The following is a 16,254-nucleotide window of genomic DNA, read 5'->3' as shown; positions in this document are numbered from 1 at the left end:
TATTGGCAGTTTGGAGGGATATATTGTGTATCTTTATACGTATATGCTTCTAAGCTGTTGTATTCTGAGCACCTCTGCAAAAACAGTGATTATGTGTGAGTGTGGTGAAAGTGTTGAATGATGATGAAAGCATTTTCTTTTTGGGGATTTTCTTTCTTTTTTTTGGGTCACCCTGCCTCGGTGGGAGATGGCCGACTTGTTGAAAAAAAAAAAACTGTGTACTGTTACAGTCAGGGATTTTCTAATGCTGAACTTAGATTCAATAGTATGGGAGTTTTGTGACTTTTGTGGAGGATCTGCAGATGGTCCCTACTTAGTGTTGTTATATTATCTCCTTGTTCCTGATTCTGTGTCGCTGTTGCTTGTTATGTTGCTGTTTGGCTTATCAGTCGTTTTATTGTTCAAGCAAGCTGTTCTGATTGCCAGGTTGGTCAAGAAGTTAGTTTATGTGAGGACTTTTAGTCAGTCACTGATTAAGTCTAGTCAAGTCTTGAGACATAGCGAACTACTTAGAGCACTTACACACATACACACAAACTTACTTGTATATACTATTTGTATTATGTTATTAAATGCTAACAATGTACCAGATGGTACTTAAAAGCCATAAAGATGTGATATGTGCCTTCAGCACAATACTACTGTATATGAGAGAAGTGTAGGAACTTGTATCCTGTATTATATTCAGTTCTTTCCTTCAACACACCGGTCGTACCCCACCGAGGCAGGGTGGCCCAAAAGGAAAAATGAAAGTTTCTTCTTTTACATTTAGTAATATATACAGGAGAAGGGGTTACTAGCCCCTTGCTCCCAGCATTTTAGTCGCCTCTTACAACACGCATGGCTTACGGAGGAAGAATTCTGTTCCACTTCCCCATGGAGGTAAGAGGAAATAAACAAGAACAAGAACTAGAAGGAAAATAGAAAACCCAAAGGGGTGTGTATATATATGCTTGTACATGTATGTGTAGTGTGACCTAAGTGTAAGTAGAAGTAGCAAGACATACCTGAAATCTTGCATGTGTATGAGACAAAAAAAAAAGACACCAGCAATCCTACCATCATGTAAAACAATTACAGGCTTCAGTTTTAGACTCACTTTGCAGGACGGTAGTACCTCCCTGGGCGGTTGCTGTCTACCAACCTACTACCTAGGATTATATTCAATTGATTACTATAATTTACTTTGATCTTATATGCCTAGACAACTTTATTGTTATTAATAAACTTATTAAATTTTAATCTATTTAGTTAGTAGCCTAACAGTTGTAATCCTGAAGCACTGTTGAATCTTATTAAATTATAATGGAGAATTGGACCAGGATACTGACTAATTGTTACAAAAACCCAGTAACAGGCTGGATGCAAGAAAGGCAGTCCTTTCTAGTATCCACTGGAGATCTCTGTGCTTATTAGAAATCACGTTTTTTGTAACATCAAGTATTCATACTTGCAGTTTTTTCAGCTGTTATTGTCAAAGTTATAATGTGATTATGAGACGGTTTGCTGCGAGAGTTGTCATATTAAGCTGTACAGTGTGTTCCAGTTAAATTTAGCTTACATTACATTAGTGGATCCATACAGCAACTTAAGAAAGTTAACCAAACTAAATGAAATTCACACAACAAATCTTAATCTTTATTTTTACCTTGTAATATTACTCACTGTGCAAGATAGTGTTAAATTTGTTTAGGTACAGTAAATTGCACGTTTGATTTTGCATTTAACTACATAAAGAATTTTGCATTGCAAAGCATTAGAAAAATAGGCAGCTGGATTAGGGTATATTTTGCAGGAAACTGGATTAGGGTATCTTTTACAGTTGTCCTCAGCAGGAAACTGGGTTAGGGTATCTTTTGCAGTTGTCCTCAACAAGAAACTGGATTAGGGTATCTTTTGCAGTTGTCTTCAGCAGGAAACTGGATTAGGGTATCTTTTAAGAACATAAGAACATAAGAACGAAGGAACACTGCAGAAGGCCTACTGGCCCATGCGAGGCAGGTCCAAGTCCCTACCGGCTTAAGCCAATGCACCCAACCTAGTCAGGTCAGGTCACATTGACTTAAGGGAGGAACACGGCAACCGACCTGTTAGCACAAGCTATCAGGTCCAACTCACACCCACCCACATCTACTCATGTATTTATCCAACCTATTTTTAAAGCTACACAACGTTCTGGCCTCTATAACGGTACTTGGGAGTTTGTTCCACTCATCCACAACTCTATTACCAAACCAGTACTTTCCTATATCCCTCCTGAATCTGAATTTTTCCAACTTAAAACCATTGCTGCGAGTCCTGTCTAGGCTAGATATTTTCAGCACACTATTTACATCCCCTTTATAGAAATGTTAAAAGCAGGTGGGGATATAGTTTTGGAGTGGTTGGTGCAATTATTTAATAAATGTATGGAAGAAGGTAAGGTACCTAGGGATTGGCAGAGAGCATGCATAGTTCCTTTGTATAAAGGCAAAGGGGATAAAAGAGAGTGCAAAAATTATAGGGGGATAAGTCTGTTGAGTGTACCTGGTAAAGTGTATGGTAGAGTTATAATTGAAAGAATTAAGAGTAAGACGGAGAATAGGATAGCAGATGAACAAGGAGGCTTTAGGAAAGGTAGGGGGTGTGTGGACCAGGTGTTTACAGTGAAACATATAAGTGAACAGTATTTAGATAAGGCTAAAGAGGTCTTTGTGGCATTTATGGATTTGGAAAAGGCGTATGACAGGGTGGATAGGGGGGCAATGTGGCAGATGTTGCAAGTGTATGGTGTAGGAGGTAGGTTACTGAAAGCAGTGAAGAGTTTTTACGAGGATAGTGAGGCTCAAGTTAGAGTATGTAGGAAAGAGGGAAATTTTTTCCCAGTAAAAGTAGGCCTTAGACAAGGATGTGTGATGTCACCGTGGTTGTTTAATATATTTATAGATGGGGTTGTAAGAGAAGTAAATGCGAGGGTCTTGGCAAGAGGCGTGGAGTTAAAAGATAAAGAATCACACACAAAGTGGGAGTTGTCACAGCTGCTCTTTGCTGATGACACTGTGCTCTTGGGAGATTCTGAAGAGAAGTTGCAGAGATTGGTGGATGAATTTGGTAGGGTGTGCAAAAGAAGAAAATTAAAGGTGAATACAGGAAAGAGTAAGGTTATGAGGATAACAAAAAGATTAGGTGATGAAAGATTGAATATCAGATTGGAGGGAGAGAGTATGGAGGAGGTGAACGTATTCAGATATTTGGGAGTGGACGTGTCAGCAGATGGGTCTATGAAAGACGAGGTGAATCATAGAATTGATGAGGGAAAAAGAGTGAGTGGTGCACTTAGGAGTCTGTGGAGACAAAGAACTTTGTCCTTGGAGGCAAAGAGGGGAATGTATGAGAGTATAGTTTTACCAACGCTCTTATATGGGTGTGAAGCGTGGGTGATGAATGTTGCAGCGAGGAGAAGGCTGGAGGCAGTGGAGATGTCATGTCTGAGGGCAATGTGTGGTGTGAATATAATGCAGAGAATTCGTAGTTTGGAAGTTAGGAGGAGGTGCGGGATTACCAAAACTGTTGTCCAGAGGGCTGAGGAAGGGTTGTTGAGGTGGTTCGGACATGTAGAGAGAATGGAGCGAAACAGAATGACTTCAAGAGTGTATCAGTCTGTAGTGGAAGGAAGGCGGGGTAGGGGTCGGCCTAGGAAGGGTTGGAGGGAGGGGGTAAAGGAGGTTTTGTGTGCGAGGGGCTTGGACTTCCAGCAGGCATGCGTGAGCGTGTTTGATAGGAGTGAATGGAGACAAATGGTTTTTAATACTTGACGTGCTGTTGGAGTGTGAGCAAAGTAACATTTATGAAGGGATTCAGGGAAACCGGCAGGCCGGACTTGAGTCCTGGAGATGGGAAGTACAGTGCCTGCACTCTGAAGGAGGGGTGTTAATGTTGCAGTTTAAAAACTGTAGTGTAAAGCACCCTTCTGGCAAGACAGTGATGGAGTGAATGATGGTGAAAGTTTTTCTTTTTCGGGCCACCCTGCCTTGGTGGGAATCGGCCGGTGTGATAATAAAATAAAAATTATTTATTCCTGTCTTCCACTTATAAACCTCAATCATATCCCCCCTAATTCTACGTCTTTCTAGAGAGTGCAGTTTCAGGGCCCTTAGTCTATCCTCATAGGGAAGGTTTCTGATACATGGGATCATCTTTGTCATCCTCCTTTGTACATTTTCCAGAGAATTTATATCCATTCTGTAATACGGTGACCAAAACTGTGCAGCATAATCTAAATGAGGCCTAACCAAGGATGTATAGAGTTGAAGAACAACCTGAGGACTCCTATTATTTATGCTTCTTGATATGAAGCCAAGGATTCTATTAGCTTTATTGCGAACACTTATGCACTGTTGTCTTGGTTTCAGATTACTGCTAACCAGAACTCCTAAATCTTTTTCGCAATCCGTAATATTAAGATCTACATTATTTAGTTTATATGTGGCATGGTTATTGTCCTGTCCAACATTTAGAACTTTGCATTTGTCTATATTAAACTGCATCTGCCACTTCTCCGACCACTGCATCAGTCTATTCAAATCTTCCTGGAGTGCTCGAATGTCCTCGTCAGAATGAATTCGACGGCCTATTTTGGTGTCATCGGCAAACTTGCCGATGTCGCTCTTTATGCCCTCATCTATGTCGTTTATGTAGATTGTGAACAGCAGGGGGCCCAACACTGACCCCTGTGGAACACCGCTCGTGACGCTTCCCCACTCTGATTTCTCCCCATTTATGCAAACTCTCTGCTGCCTATTTGTCAACCATGCCTCTATCCAGGAAAAAAATTTCTCCTCCTATTCCATGTGCTTTAATTTTCCTCAATAGTCTCTGATGTGGGACCCTGTCAAAAGCCTTACTGAAGTCCATATACACAATATCATATTCATTACCATGATCTACCTCCTCAAATACCTTAGTGAAAAAAGTTAATAAATTCGTAAGGCAGGAACGCCCCTTTGTAAAACCATGCTGAGATTCGTTGATTAATTTATGCTTTTCAAGGTGGCTACGAACTGCCTCGGCAATTATTGATTCCATAAATTTTCCCACTATGGAGGTTAGGCTTATTGGTCTATAGTTCGAAGCTAAGGACCTGTCACCTGTTTTGAAAATAGGTATCACATTTGCCATTTTCCACTTATCTGGCACCATGCCAGTTTGTAGTGATATGTTGAAAAGATTAGCCAAAGGTGTGCTAAGCTCCTCTTTACATTCCTTTAGAACCCTTGCATACAGTTCATCAGGGCCTGGGGATTTGTTAGGTTTTAATTTATCTATTTGCCTAAGGACCATGTCACTTGTGACCCTAATAGTGCACAGTTTATTATCGTCCTGTTCTACATAATTTATCATTACTGGAATATCGCTGGTATCCTCCTGTGTAAAAACTGAGAGGAAGTATGTGTTAAAAATTCTACACATTTCCTTATCACTGTCAGTGAGCTGACCCGAGGAACTTTTGAGTGGGCCTATCTTGTCCCTGATCTTACTTCTGTATACCTGAAAGAATCCTTTTGGGTTAGTCTTCGATTCTCTTGCAACTTTAACCTCATAATCTCTATTTGCTTTTCTAATTCCCTTTTTTATTTCTCTCTTTAACTGAATATATCGATTTCTTAATTGCCCCTCTCCTCTTTTGATTTGCCTATATATGCCTCTCTTTTGACCAATCAGATATTTTAATCTATTGTTCATCCATTTAGGATCATTTTTGTTTGATCTGATTTCCCTATTTGGAACATAATTTGACTGAGCAGCTAGAACTATGCCCTGGAAAGCATCATATCGGCAACCATCACCACCTACCTGACCCCTAGTCAGGTCATTTCAGTTCAGCCCACCTAAGTAATTTTTCAGTCCTATGAAATCAGCCAAGCGAAAGTCAGGGACGGAGACTTGATTGCCATTATTAGGGGAATTCCATGATATGTTAAAACTGAGTGATTTGTGATCACTCTCCCCAAGCTCATCATTAACCTCAAGATTATTAATTAGTGTTTCCCTACTGGCAAGAACCAAGTCAAGGAGGTTATTTCCCCTAGTTGGCTCTGTCACAAACTGTTTTAAAAAACAATCCTGGATCGTATCAAGAAAGTCACCCGACTCTAAATTTCCTGTCAAATTGCTCCAGTCAATCTGTCTATAGTTGAAATCTCCCATTAGCACAACATTTTCGTATGTAGATGCCTTTTGCAATCGTCCTTAGCAGGAAACTGGATTAGGGCATCTTTTGCAGTTGTCTTTACCAGGAAACTGGATTAGGATATGTTTTGCAGTTGTCTTTAGCAGGAAACTGGATTAGGGTGTCTTTCGCAGTCGTTCTCGGCACTTAACTAATATCTAATGTTTCTCTCTTTCAGATACTTTCTCTGCACCCTAGTCTGGAATACAATGTGCATTTTCCCATCGTGCGTGGTGATCTCAACATTCATAGTGGTTTGGGTGGTTCAATTAGTGCTGTGTTGGCTGACTTGGAGACCATTTGGGGACACTGTATCTCAACAGTTCTCAATGTTCCTCTCAAAGATCTCAAGGTTAGGCTTCTAGATGTTTGTTTATATTTGTAAGATATGGGGGAGACCTACAGAGATTATTGTGGTAAAAATAATTGTGTTTTAAAAATAATTAGTAAATTCATCCTGTAATTACCTTGTTTGGACCTGGTCCAAATGACACTTTTAAGGCAATTGCACCACTCACTTTTAATCTAAGCTTTGTGATAGGGTGAATACAGGAGAAATGTGTCAGGCACTGCAGATGTATTGATTAGGTGGTAGGTTATTAAAAGCATTAGTTTATTATTTTTTGTGGAGAGTGAGGCTCAGGTTAAAGTATACAGCCTCTCCTCACTTAGCAACGTACTCGTTTACCAATGTCTCAGACTTACGACAGGCTCTCTGACCAGTATTTATACCTAAATAATGTGTATTAGAGCTGATTTCAATATACAGTACACTGTTCTGTTTATTTCAATATACAGTACACTACTGTATGAACATTTAAAAATGTATCAGAAATGTTATAAATGGTGCAAAGGTGACACTAAAATGATATCAAAGATGGGTTACAAACCCACTACCATTATAGTATGCTCCTCACTTAGTGATGAATTCGTTTAACGACGTGGAATTACGAACGGAACTCCGTTGTTAAGTGAGGAGAGGCTGTATATGAGAGAAGGGGGGCTATCTTTCAATAAAATTAGGCCTTAGATGGGGATGTGTGATGTCACCATGGTTGTTTAACATATTTACAGCAGGTGGGTCTATGAAAGATGAGGTGAGTCATAGAATTGATGAGGGGAAAAGGTGAGTGGTGCACTGAGGAGCCTGTGGAGACAAAGAACTTAATACTTAATACGAGCGACGGCTCGTATCTTGAAAAACTCATATGTTGGGGCACTTGTAAGTCAAGGTTCCACTGTATCTTTGTTTATTAACCCCTGTCTGTATTGCTTTTCATATTGATGTTTCTTATTAGTGGATCTTAGTATGCTGTTAGTAAGCCATGGGCAACCTAACTGTTTATTTGTAATCTGTTTTATTTTTATGGGACTATGTTTGTTATGTAGTCTAAGTAATTTGTTAAGAAATATGTCTATCCAGTCATCTATATCATTGGCACTGGAGAATTCTGTAGGCCGGTCAGCTGTACCTAACTCTGATGCCTCTTCTTGGAGTCTAAAAGAGACCTTGTTGTATTCCAAAAGATGTTTACAAATGTTTGTTAAGAGGAAGGTGGGGTAATGGTCAGTAGTGGTGTCTGTGATTTATCCCTAATTTAAGGGGAGCTAGTATGTTAGTCCATATATGGTCAATTATGGTTGCACTTGTCTCAGCCTGGTTGGTTTTGTTATAGCTGGCATGAGTAGTGTGTTGTTCATATTGTTGATGAAATCAGTTACTGGCTGGTCATCTGTTATGCCAAGGTTAATGTGTACATGTGAGATAGAGAAAATGATACAGAGATAGATACAGACTGATGGAAATAGAGACAGCCAAAGTCAATCAGCCAGCCAGCCGGCTGGCCTCCGAACACGTATTACATATGTTCCAGAATCATTTCTCTTTACTTAGGGTATAGGCTCAAATTCAAATTTACATTTTTATTTCTTTGCAAAGTTTACAATGTGTAACTGACATTTTATAAGGAGTCTGTTTCCATGCATAGTTTACAGTGTTTAATTACAATGTTGATTTGCAAGTGCAAAGAAAGCCACTATCATGCTGAGGCATTACGGGCAGACTAAACCTAAAACATTACAGATTATACTTAATATTTTTATTTATTATCACACTGGCCGATTCCCACCAAGGCAGGGTGGCCCGAAAAAGAAAAACTTTCACCATCATTCACTCCATCACTGTCTTGCCAGAAGGGTGCTTTACACTACAGTTTTTAAACTGCAACATTAACACCCCTCCTTCAGAGTGCAGGCACTGTACTTCCCATCTCCAGGACTCAAGTCCGGCCTACCGGTTTCCCTGAACCCCTTCATAAATGTTACTTTGCTCACACTCCAACAGCACGTCAAGTATTAAAAACCATTCGTCTCCATTCACTCCTATCAAACACGCTCACGCATGCCAGCTGGAAGTCCAAGCCCCTCGCACACAAAACCTCCTTTACCCCCTCTCTCCAACCTTTCCTAGGCCGACCCCTACCCCGCCTTCCTTCCACTACAGACTGATACACTTTTGAAGTCATTCTGTTTCGCTCCATTCTCTCTACATGTCCGAACCACCTCAACAACCCTTCCTCAGCCCTCTGGACAACAGTTTTGGTAATCCCGCACCTCCTCCTAACTTCCAAACTACGAATTCTCTGCATTATATTCACACCACACATTGCTCTCAGACATGACATCTCCACTGCCTCCAGCCTTCTCCTCGCTGCAACATTCATCACCCATGCTTCACACCCATATAAGAGCGTTGGTAAAACTATACTCTCATACATTCCCCTCTTTGCCTCCAAGGACAAAGTTCTTTGTCTCCACAGACTCCTAAGTGCACCACTCACCCTTTTCCCCTCATCAATTCTATGATTCACCTCATCTTTCATAGACCCATCCGCTGACACGTCCACTCCCAAATATCTGAATACATTCACCTCCTCCATACTCTCTCCCTCCAATCTGATATTCAATCTTTCATCACCTAATCTTTTTATTATCCTCATAACCTTACTCTTTCCTGTATTCACCTTTAATTTTCTTCTTTTGCACACCCTACCAAATTCATCCACCAATCTCTGCAACTTCTTTTCAGAATCTCCCAAGAGCACAGTGTCATCAGCAAAGAGCAGCTGTGACAACTCCCACTTTGTGTGTGATTCTTTATCTTTTAACTCCACGCCTCTTGCCAAGACCCTCGCATTTACTTCTCTTACAACCCCTTCTATAAATATATTAAACAACCACGGTGACATCACACATCCTTGTCTAAGGCCTACTTTTACTGTGAAATAATTTCCCTCTTTCCTACATACTCTAACTTGAGCCTCACTATCCTCGTAAAAACTCTTCACTGCTTTCAGTAACCTACCTCCTACACCATACACTTGCAACATCTGCCACATTGCCCCCCTATCCACCCTGTCATATGCCTTTTCCAAATCCATAAATGCCACAAAGATCTCTTTAGCCTTATCTAAATACTGTTCACTTATATGTCTCACTGTAAACACCTGGTCCACACACCCCCTACCTTTCCTAAAGCCTCCTTGTTCATCTGCTATCCTATTCTCCGTCTTACTCTTAATTCTTTCAATTATAACTCTACCATACACTTTACCAGGTATACTCAGCAGACTTATCCCCCTATAATTTTTGCACTCTCTTTTGTCCCCTTTGCCTTTATACAAAGGAACTATGCATGCTCTCTGCCAATCCCTAGGTACCTTACCCTCTTCCATACATTTATTAAATAATTGCACCAACCACTCCAAAACTATATCCTCACCTGCTTTTAACATTTCTATCTTTATCCCATCAATCCCGGCTGCCTTACCCCCTTTCATTTTACCTACTGCCTCACGAACTTCCCCCACACTCACAACTGGCTCTTCCTCACTCCTACAGGATGTTATTCCTCCTTGCCCTATTCACGAAATCACAGCTTCCCTATCTTCATCAGCATTTAACAATTCCTCAAAATATTTCCTCCATCTTCCCAATACCTCTAACTCTCCATTTAATAACTCTCCTCTCCTATTTTTAACTGACAAATCCATTTGTTCTCTAGGCTTCCTTAACTTGTTAATCTCACTCCAAAACTTTTTCTTATTTTCAACAAAATTTGTTGATAACATCTCACCCACTCTCTCATTTGCTCTCTTTTTACATTGCTTCACCACTCTCTTAGCCTCTCTCTTTTTCTCCATATACTCTTTTTCTCCATATACTCTACTTAATAATAGACATATGTATCATAGTTGGTTCGAATCGAACATTGATTTTATATGTATCAACAGTGATAGCTACAGTATTATATTTTAGCACATGGCAAACTTAATATTAACTTAGGAATAGTAAGGCAATCACAGATAATTATATAGGACATTCTAGCAGGATGACACTACCAGTGGTATCAAAATTGAAAGGATGTTGCACAGATGTTGCACATGGGTTATTATTGAGGTTTTTGATGTTTCCTCATTTACTTGTGGCCACATCCATCTTAGAGCCACTAAACTCCGGGTCAACATCACTTTCCTCTTAAACGGGGAGTGTTAATATAACATGGCATCAGTGAATCCCTGGTGTTTGCCATGCTGTTTGCTGTAGCTGGTGCTTAATTGAACTGGTGCTCCCACAAGGTACTAAGGGTCCAAGATTTTTTAATAGTGCGCAAACGAAAGGTTAAGACCCATTCTATACCGACAGGCATCTCAGGCCAGTTGTTCCAAATTTGGAGGCAGGAAAAATAAAGTGTTGATCCTTGTTTGGAGCATTAGCAGTAACAGCGTAGATCTACTTTTTGACAGTTTAAGGGTTAAATGAATTTGAGTTATGGAGATTGGAGGTACAGTGCCTTCATTCTGAAGGAAGGGTGTGGATGTTTTTCAGAGGTTTATTTGAACTGTTGGTGGAAGATGACAGGTGTGGAAAAAAGAAAATGGGTACTGTGCCAAGTCAAGTATTTATAAGGTTTTCTTATAACATATTGAGCAAACTTGTGAAAGGTGAGAAGAGACAAGAATACAGTGAAGTCTTATACTTTTACAAAATTTCACCCAGCATTGGGTTTTATTGGTATAATTAATGAATTTCACTGCATTCATCTTTTACACCAACTGTCAGTAGCTTGCTATTGTCTCTACTAAATTTGTCAAAGATCTTAACAAATAGTAAAAAGTATGTAAGACAAAACTCCCACTAATTGAAGCTTTTTCATAATGTTATTGCTGCTCTTGTATCTTATTTACATATTTGTCCGTGACACAGCAGAATGATGAACACACTATACGAAGACTATTTTGTTCACTTACTGAATGATTAGGTTGAGAAAGCTTCCAATCAGCAAAATATTTTCATAATAAATGTCCTGATGCAGTACTTGGTTTATTTACATGATCAATATAAACAGTTTCTAATAAGTCTGTTGTTAATGAGAATATTATTTATTACAGTTTTACCGGGCAGTGTTGATCATCACTGATATATATAACCGGGACCATGTGAAGAAGTTGACCAACTTGCTACTGAATGGCTTGGGATTTGGTGGATGCTTTGTCTTACAGGTAAGTTAATAGCCTGCTACATTTCTTCCTTAATGTAATGACTGTTTTTCTATGCCTCAGCACAATGAAGAAATGACTCAAATGAAAACAGGCAACACACTGTCAATACAAGACCCGTAATATACTAGAAGGAAAAAATAAATTTTTAACGATTGTAGGTTTATCAAAAACATACTTCAGAGAAGGGGGAAAAATTTCATTTCTTAAATTAATTATAGCTTCCCTCTGTTTTTATGTAGTTTTCTTTTGCTAGTCGATTGTTTTTGTCATCATTGTCATTGCCGTCTTCTGTATTAATCAGTAACCGCTTGATTCATGTTGAACTGAAATCTTGCTCATCTCCCAGTATCCTAAATCCCAATATGCCAGTCAGCCTATCCATAGATAATGCAATGCTTGATAATGCAAATTCAACAATATGTGACTGAAAACTGCATCTGGCACTTCAGATTTTGCCTACACTTCTGCTGTAGATGTGTGGTAACCCCTGGTGGGCTTTCGGTTGATAGGCAGTAAGAAATTTTCCAGCTGTGGGAGCAGACAAGGAAATTGTTTATTGAGGAGTAATTATATCCGTCCTTGTTGTCATCACCCTATTGCATCTCTGGATATTAATCATGACACCCAAAATGAATTGTAGTGATTCTGTATGTGCCCAGAAAAAAATTATGCATGTAACTGATATTTTTCTAAGAAAAAAAGTGTTAGAGACATGTTTGGAGCTTGGTCATATGTGATGCAGACTGCTCGTGTGTTTGGGCTGAGAGAATTGAACATTGCATATTTCCCTGCTTGTTCATGTCCCAGTAAGGCCACATGACGACTCTCTCCACACTTGTGTAGCAATAAGCAGGATGAAACTAGGACTGTCAATTTTTTAGCTACCTTTATCTTTGATCTTTGTATCTTTGAAAGGTTTTGAGAGTTTTCCTGCTTCCACAACCTGAGCCAGGCTTGTTTGGTGCTTAGCTGATCACCCAGGCTGTTACTGCCAGTGGCCTGCTGGTCCACATATTTCTCACAGGCTGGTTGATCTGGCACTTGGCAGAGGTACATGTCCAATATCCTCTCGAAAATTTCTGCGTTTTGACATTGTTTCTGATATCTTGTGGTAGTGTGTTAAACAGTTTAGGCCCATGGAAGTTGATACAGTGTTCTCTTATTGTGCCCATGGGTCCTTTGTTTTACACTTTGTTTATTTTACACATTTTCCCATATCTCTTGCTTCAGTATGTTGTTATGGTAGTGTGCAGATTTGGAACCAGACCTCTCAAGCACCTTCCACATAATATTATATTGTATTTCCTCCACTTCAGTGAGTACATATATAGGACATTAAGGCATTCCAAGTAATTTAAATGCTTGGCTTTGTGCAAGCCATAACTGTTTTTGGAATTTGTTTCACCTGTTATATCTCTCCTGGCCTGAAAGAAGCTGTTAATACCGAGCAATACTAGAAGCAAGAGAGCATAAGTGATTAGAAAAGTCTCACCATTGACACTATTTCTCTTTTTTAAGTTCTAATTATCCACCATGGCTGGCTTTCATGATAGTTGCCTTATTGTCTATGCCATTCCTGGTTACACAGCCATACACAACTGTAGGCCAGATCAACAAGGGGGTGGCACAGCTATATACTACTCAGATCAACTAGAATGTATCACTAATACTTGCACAAGGGATGAACATGGGGAATATATAATAGCTAAATTCAAATCCAATTACCTACAAAAACCTCTCACAGTGATAAACATCTACAGAGTACCACAGTCAAACATTAGCCGTTTTAGTGAAAACCTAGGAAGTATGATAACTGATGCACGCATGAACAAAGATCACTTACTACTCTCAGGTGACTTCAATATAAATCTCCTGCAAGACCAGGACCCACACGTTACTGAATTCACAAACACTATGAGTAACTGTATGTTGCTACCAACAGTAACAAAACCTACAAGAGTTTCAGAGACTAGTGTTTCCCTACTAGACCACATCTGGACCAACACCATATCCCCTTTAAAATCAGGCATAATCACAGATAATACCACAGATCACTACCCTACCTTCCTCATAACAAATCTTGGCAAATTACCTCAAGACACTACTAAAGTCACTTTCAGACTTCACAGTGAGGCAGCCATTAATAACTTCACAGCAGCAGTGACAAACATTGACTGGCACACTGAGCTAGAAATCTATACAGATATTGACGAATGTATTAATAATTTTCTAAAAAAGACCCAATATGTACCTCTATAACAGCACTGCCCCAAAAAAACTAAACAGATGACAGCTAAGAGACTGAACAGTCCCTGTCTAACACCCAGCATCCTCAAATCCATAAATACAAAGCACCTATACGAAAAACAGTACAGAATGGGTCACATAACCAGAGACCAAACAAAACGTTACTTGTCAGTCCTAACCAGCCTGATAAGAAGGGCTAAAAAATTGTATTATGAGAACAGTTTATCCAACTTACGAGGTGATATAAAAAAGATCTGGAAAACCCTATCAGAAATTCTAGGAACAAAAAAGATATCACGAAATAGCGAAATTGAATTAACAAAACCAGATGAACCCCAACTCCCACCAACTGAAACAGCAGACTCAATAATTTCTTCTTCACTATAGGAAAAAACCTTGCCAATAAAATCCCAAGCTCAGATACCCCACCCAATGACTACCTCACTGGCAACTACCCGAACACACTGTTCCTAGCTCCGACTAACCCAACTGAAGTCTCCCTTATTATCAACACACTAAAAAACAAGACAGGAGATTTAAATACCTTACCACCCTTTATATACAAAAAAGTGTCACAAGTGCTATCACCAATCATTGCAACACTCTTTAACAAATCCATAGAATCCTCGACCTTCCCTACAGTTCTCAAAATAGCAAGGGTCACCCCGATCTATAAAGGAGGAGACCAAACAGACCTGAATAACTATAGGCCAATATCCAACTTACACCCTCTCTCTAAAATCTTCGAAAAATTAATTCATAAGCGAATCTATTCCTACCTCATCTCCCACAACTTACTCAACCCCTGTCAGTTTGGGTTCAGGCCTAATAAAAATACTAACGATGCTATTATACACATGCTAAAACACATATACACTGCAATAGAGAAAAAAGAAGTCCCACTGGGGATCTTCATTGACTTACGTAAAGCTTTTGATACAGTTGACCATGACTTGCTCCATATAAAATTGTTGCACTATGGTATAAGAGGGCACTCCCTCAACTACCTAAAGTCTTAACCTCAGCAACAGAAGCCAATATGTGTATACAAACGGGGCAAACTCTTCCGCACAGCCAATTACAGTTGGTGTCCCACAGGGAAGTGTCCTAGGCCCTCTACTCTTTCTCATATACATAAATGACCTACCAAATGCATCACAACTACTCAAACCCACACTATTTGCAGATGACACTACATATGTCTTCTCTCACCAGAGCCCAGTCACGCTAGCCAATACTGTAAATACCGAATTACAGAAAATATCTACCTGGATGAGGACTAACAAACTTACTCTAAACATTGACAAAACCTACTTCATTCAGTTTGGTAACAGAGCTACAGACGTCCCTCTTAACTTAATGATTAATGGATCACCTATCACAAAGCTCACAGATGGAAAATTCTTGGGAATCCACCTTGATAATAGACTCAAATTTCAAACACATATACAACAAATTTCCAAAAAAATTTCCAAGACCGTAGGCATACTATCGAAGATACGGTACTATGTTCCACGGTCGGCCCTCCTGTCCCTATATCACTCACTTATTTACCCCTATCTCACTTATGGAATTTGTGCATGGGGCTCAACAACAATAAACCATCTCAGACCATTAATTACCCAACAAAAGGCTGCAGTCAGAATGATAACAAATTCTCACTACAGGCAGCACACTCCACCAGTATTCAAAACTCTAAACCTACTCACCATACAAAACATCCATACTTATTACTGCACCTACTACATACATAGAACACTTAACTCTGATATAAACCCTCCCCTCAAACATCTCCTTACCAACCTCAACAGAACACATGACCATAACACAAGGCACAGATCACTCTTTGATGTTCCTCGTGTCCACCTCACGTTATGCAAAAACTCAATGCACATAAAAGGCCCTAAAATCTGGAATTCATTACCTGTAAATATAAAAGAAACACTGTCTGTTTATAAATTCAAGTCTCTTCTCAAAAATCACTTACTCACCCACAACTAAATAAATACTGAACACTTGTATCACATAAATTGTATCTCATAAATGTTTCTCATTATTATCATTGTTATTTTTTTAATTACATTACCTAACAGAATACTCCATTCTATTGAATGCACAGCAACACAGTAAATGACCATATGACCTGTCTTTGTAATACTCATTTGTACTAAATTGTTATCTGTTTACAATAATGTTTTTACCACTGAATATTTCATTGCTTAATCTTAAGTTAATTTT

At 39.3% G+C, this 16,254-nt stretch overlaps 1 protein-coding gene across 2 annotated transcripts in view; it reads left to right on the top strand.

Moving 5' to 3' along the window:
* The window catches only part of Arp8 (Actin-related protein 8), a 311,465-nt gene that overhangs the window by 37,710 nt on the left and 257,501 nt on the right, over positions 1 to 16,254 (top strand). Inside the window, exons 4-5 of one of the 2 annotated variants that reach the window (XM_070082385.1) lie at positions 6,387 to 6,560; positions 11,659 to 11,769. In XM_070082385.1, the coding sequence (XP_069938486.1) occupies positions 6,387 to 6,560; positions 11,659 to 11,769 (285 nt within the window). The remainder of the gene's footprint in view (positions 1 to 6,386; positions 6,561 to 11,658; positions 11,770 to 16,254) is intronic. The other variant, XM_070082386.1, reaches the window with a different exon arrangement.

This window comes from Cherax quadricarinatus, chromosome 7, assembly GCF_038502225.1.
Source record: "Cherax quadricarinatus isolate ZL_2023a chromosome 7, ASM3850222v1, whole genome shotgun sequence".
Lineage (NCBI taxonomy): Eukaryota > Metazoa > Arthropoda > Malacostraca > Decapoda > Parastacidae > Cherax > Cherax quadricarinatus.
Note: the sequence above shows the minus strand (reverse complement) of the source record. Positions and strands in the feature narration are given on the sequence as shown.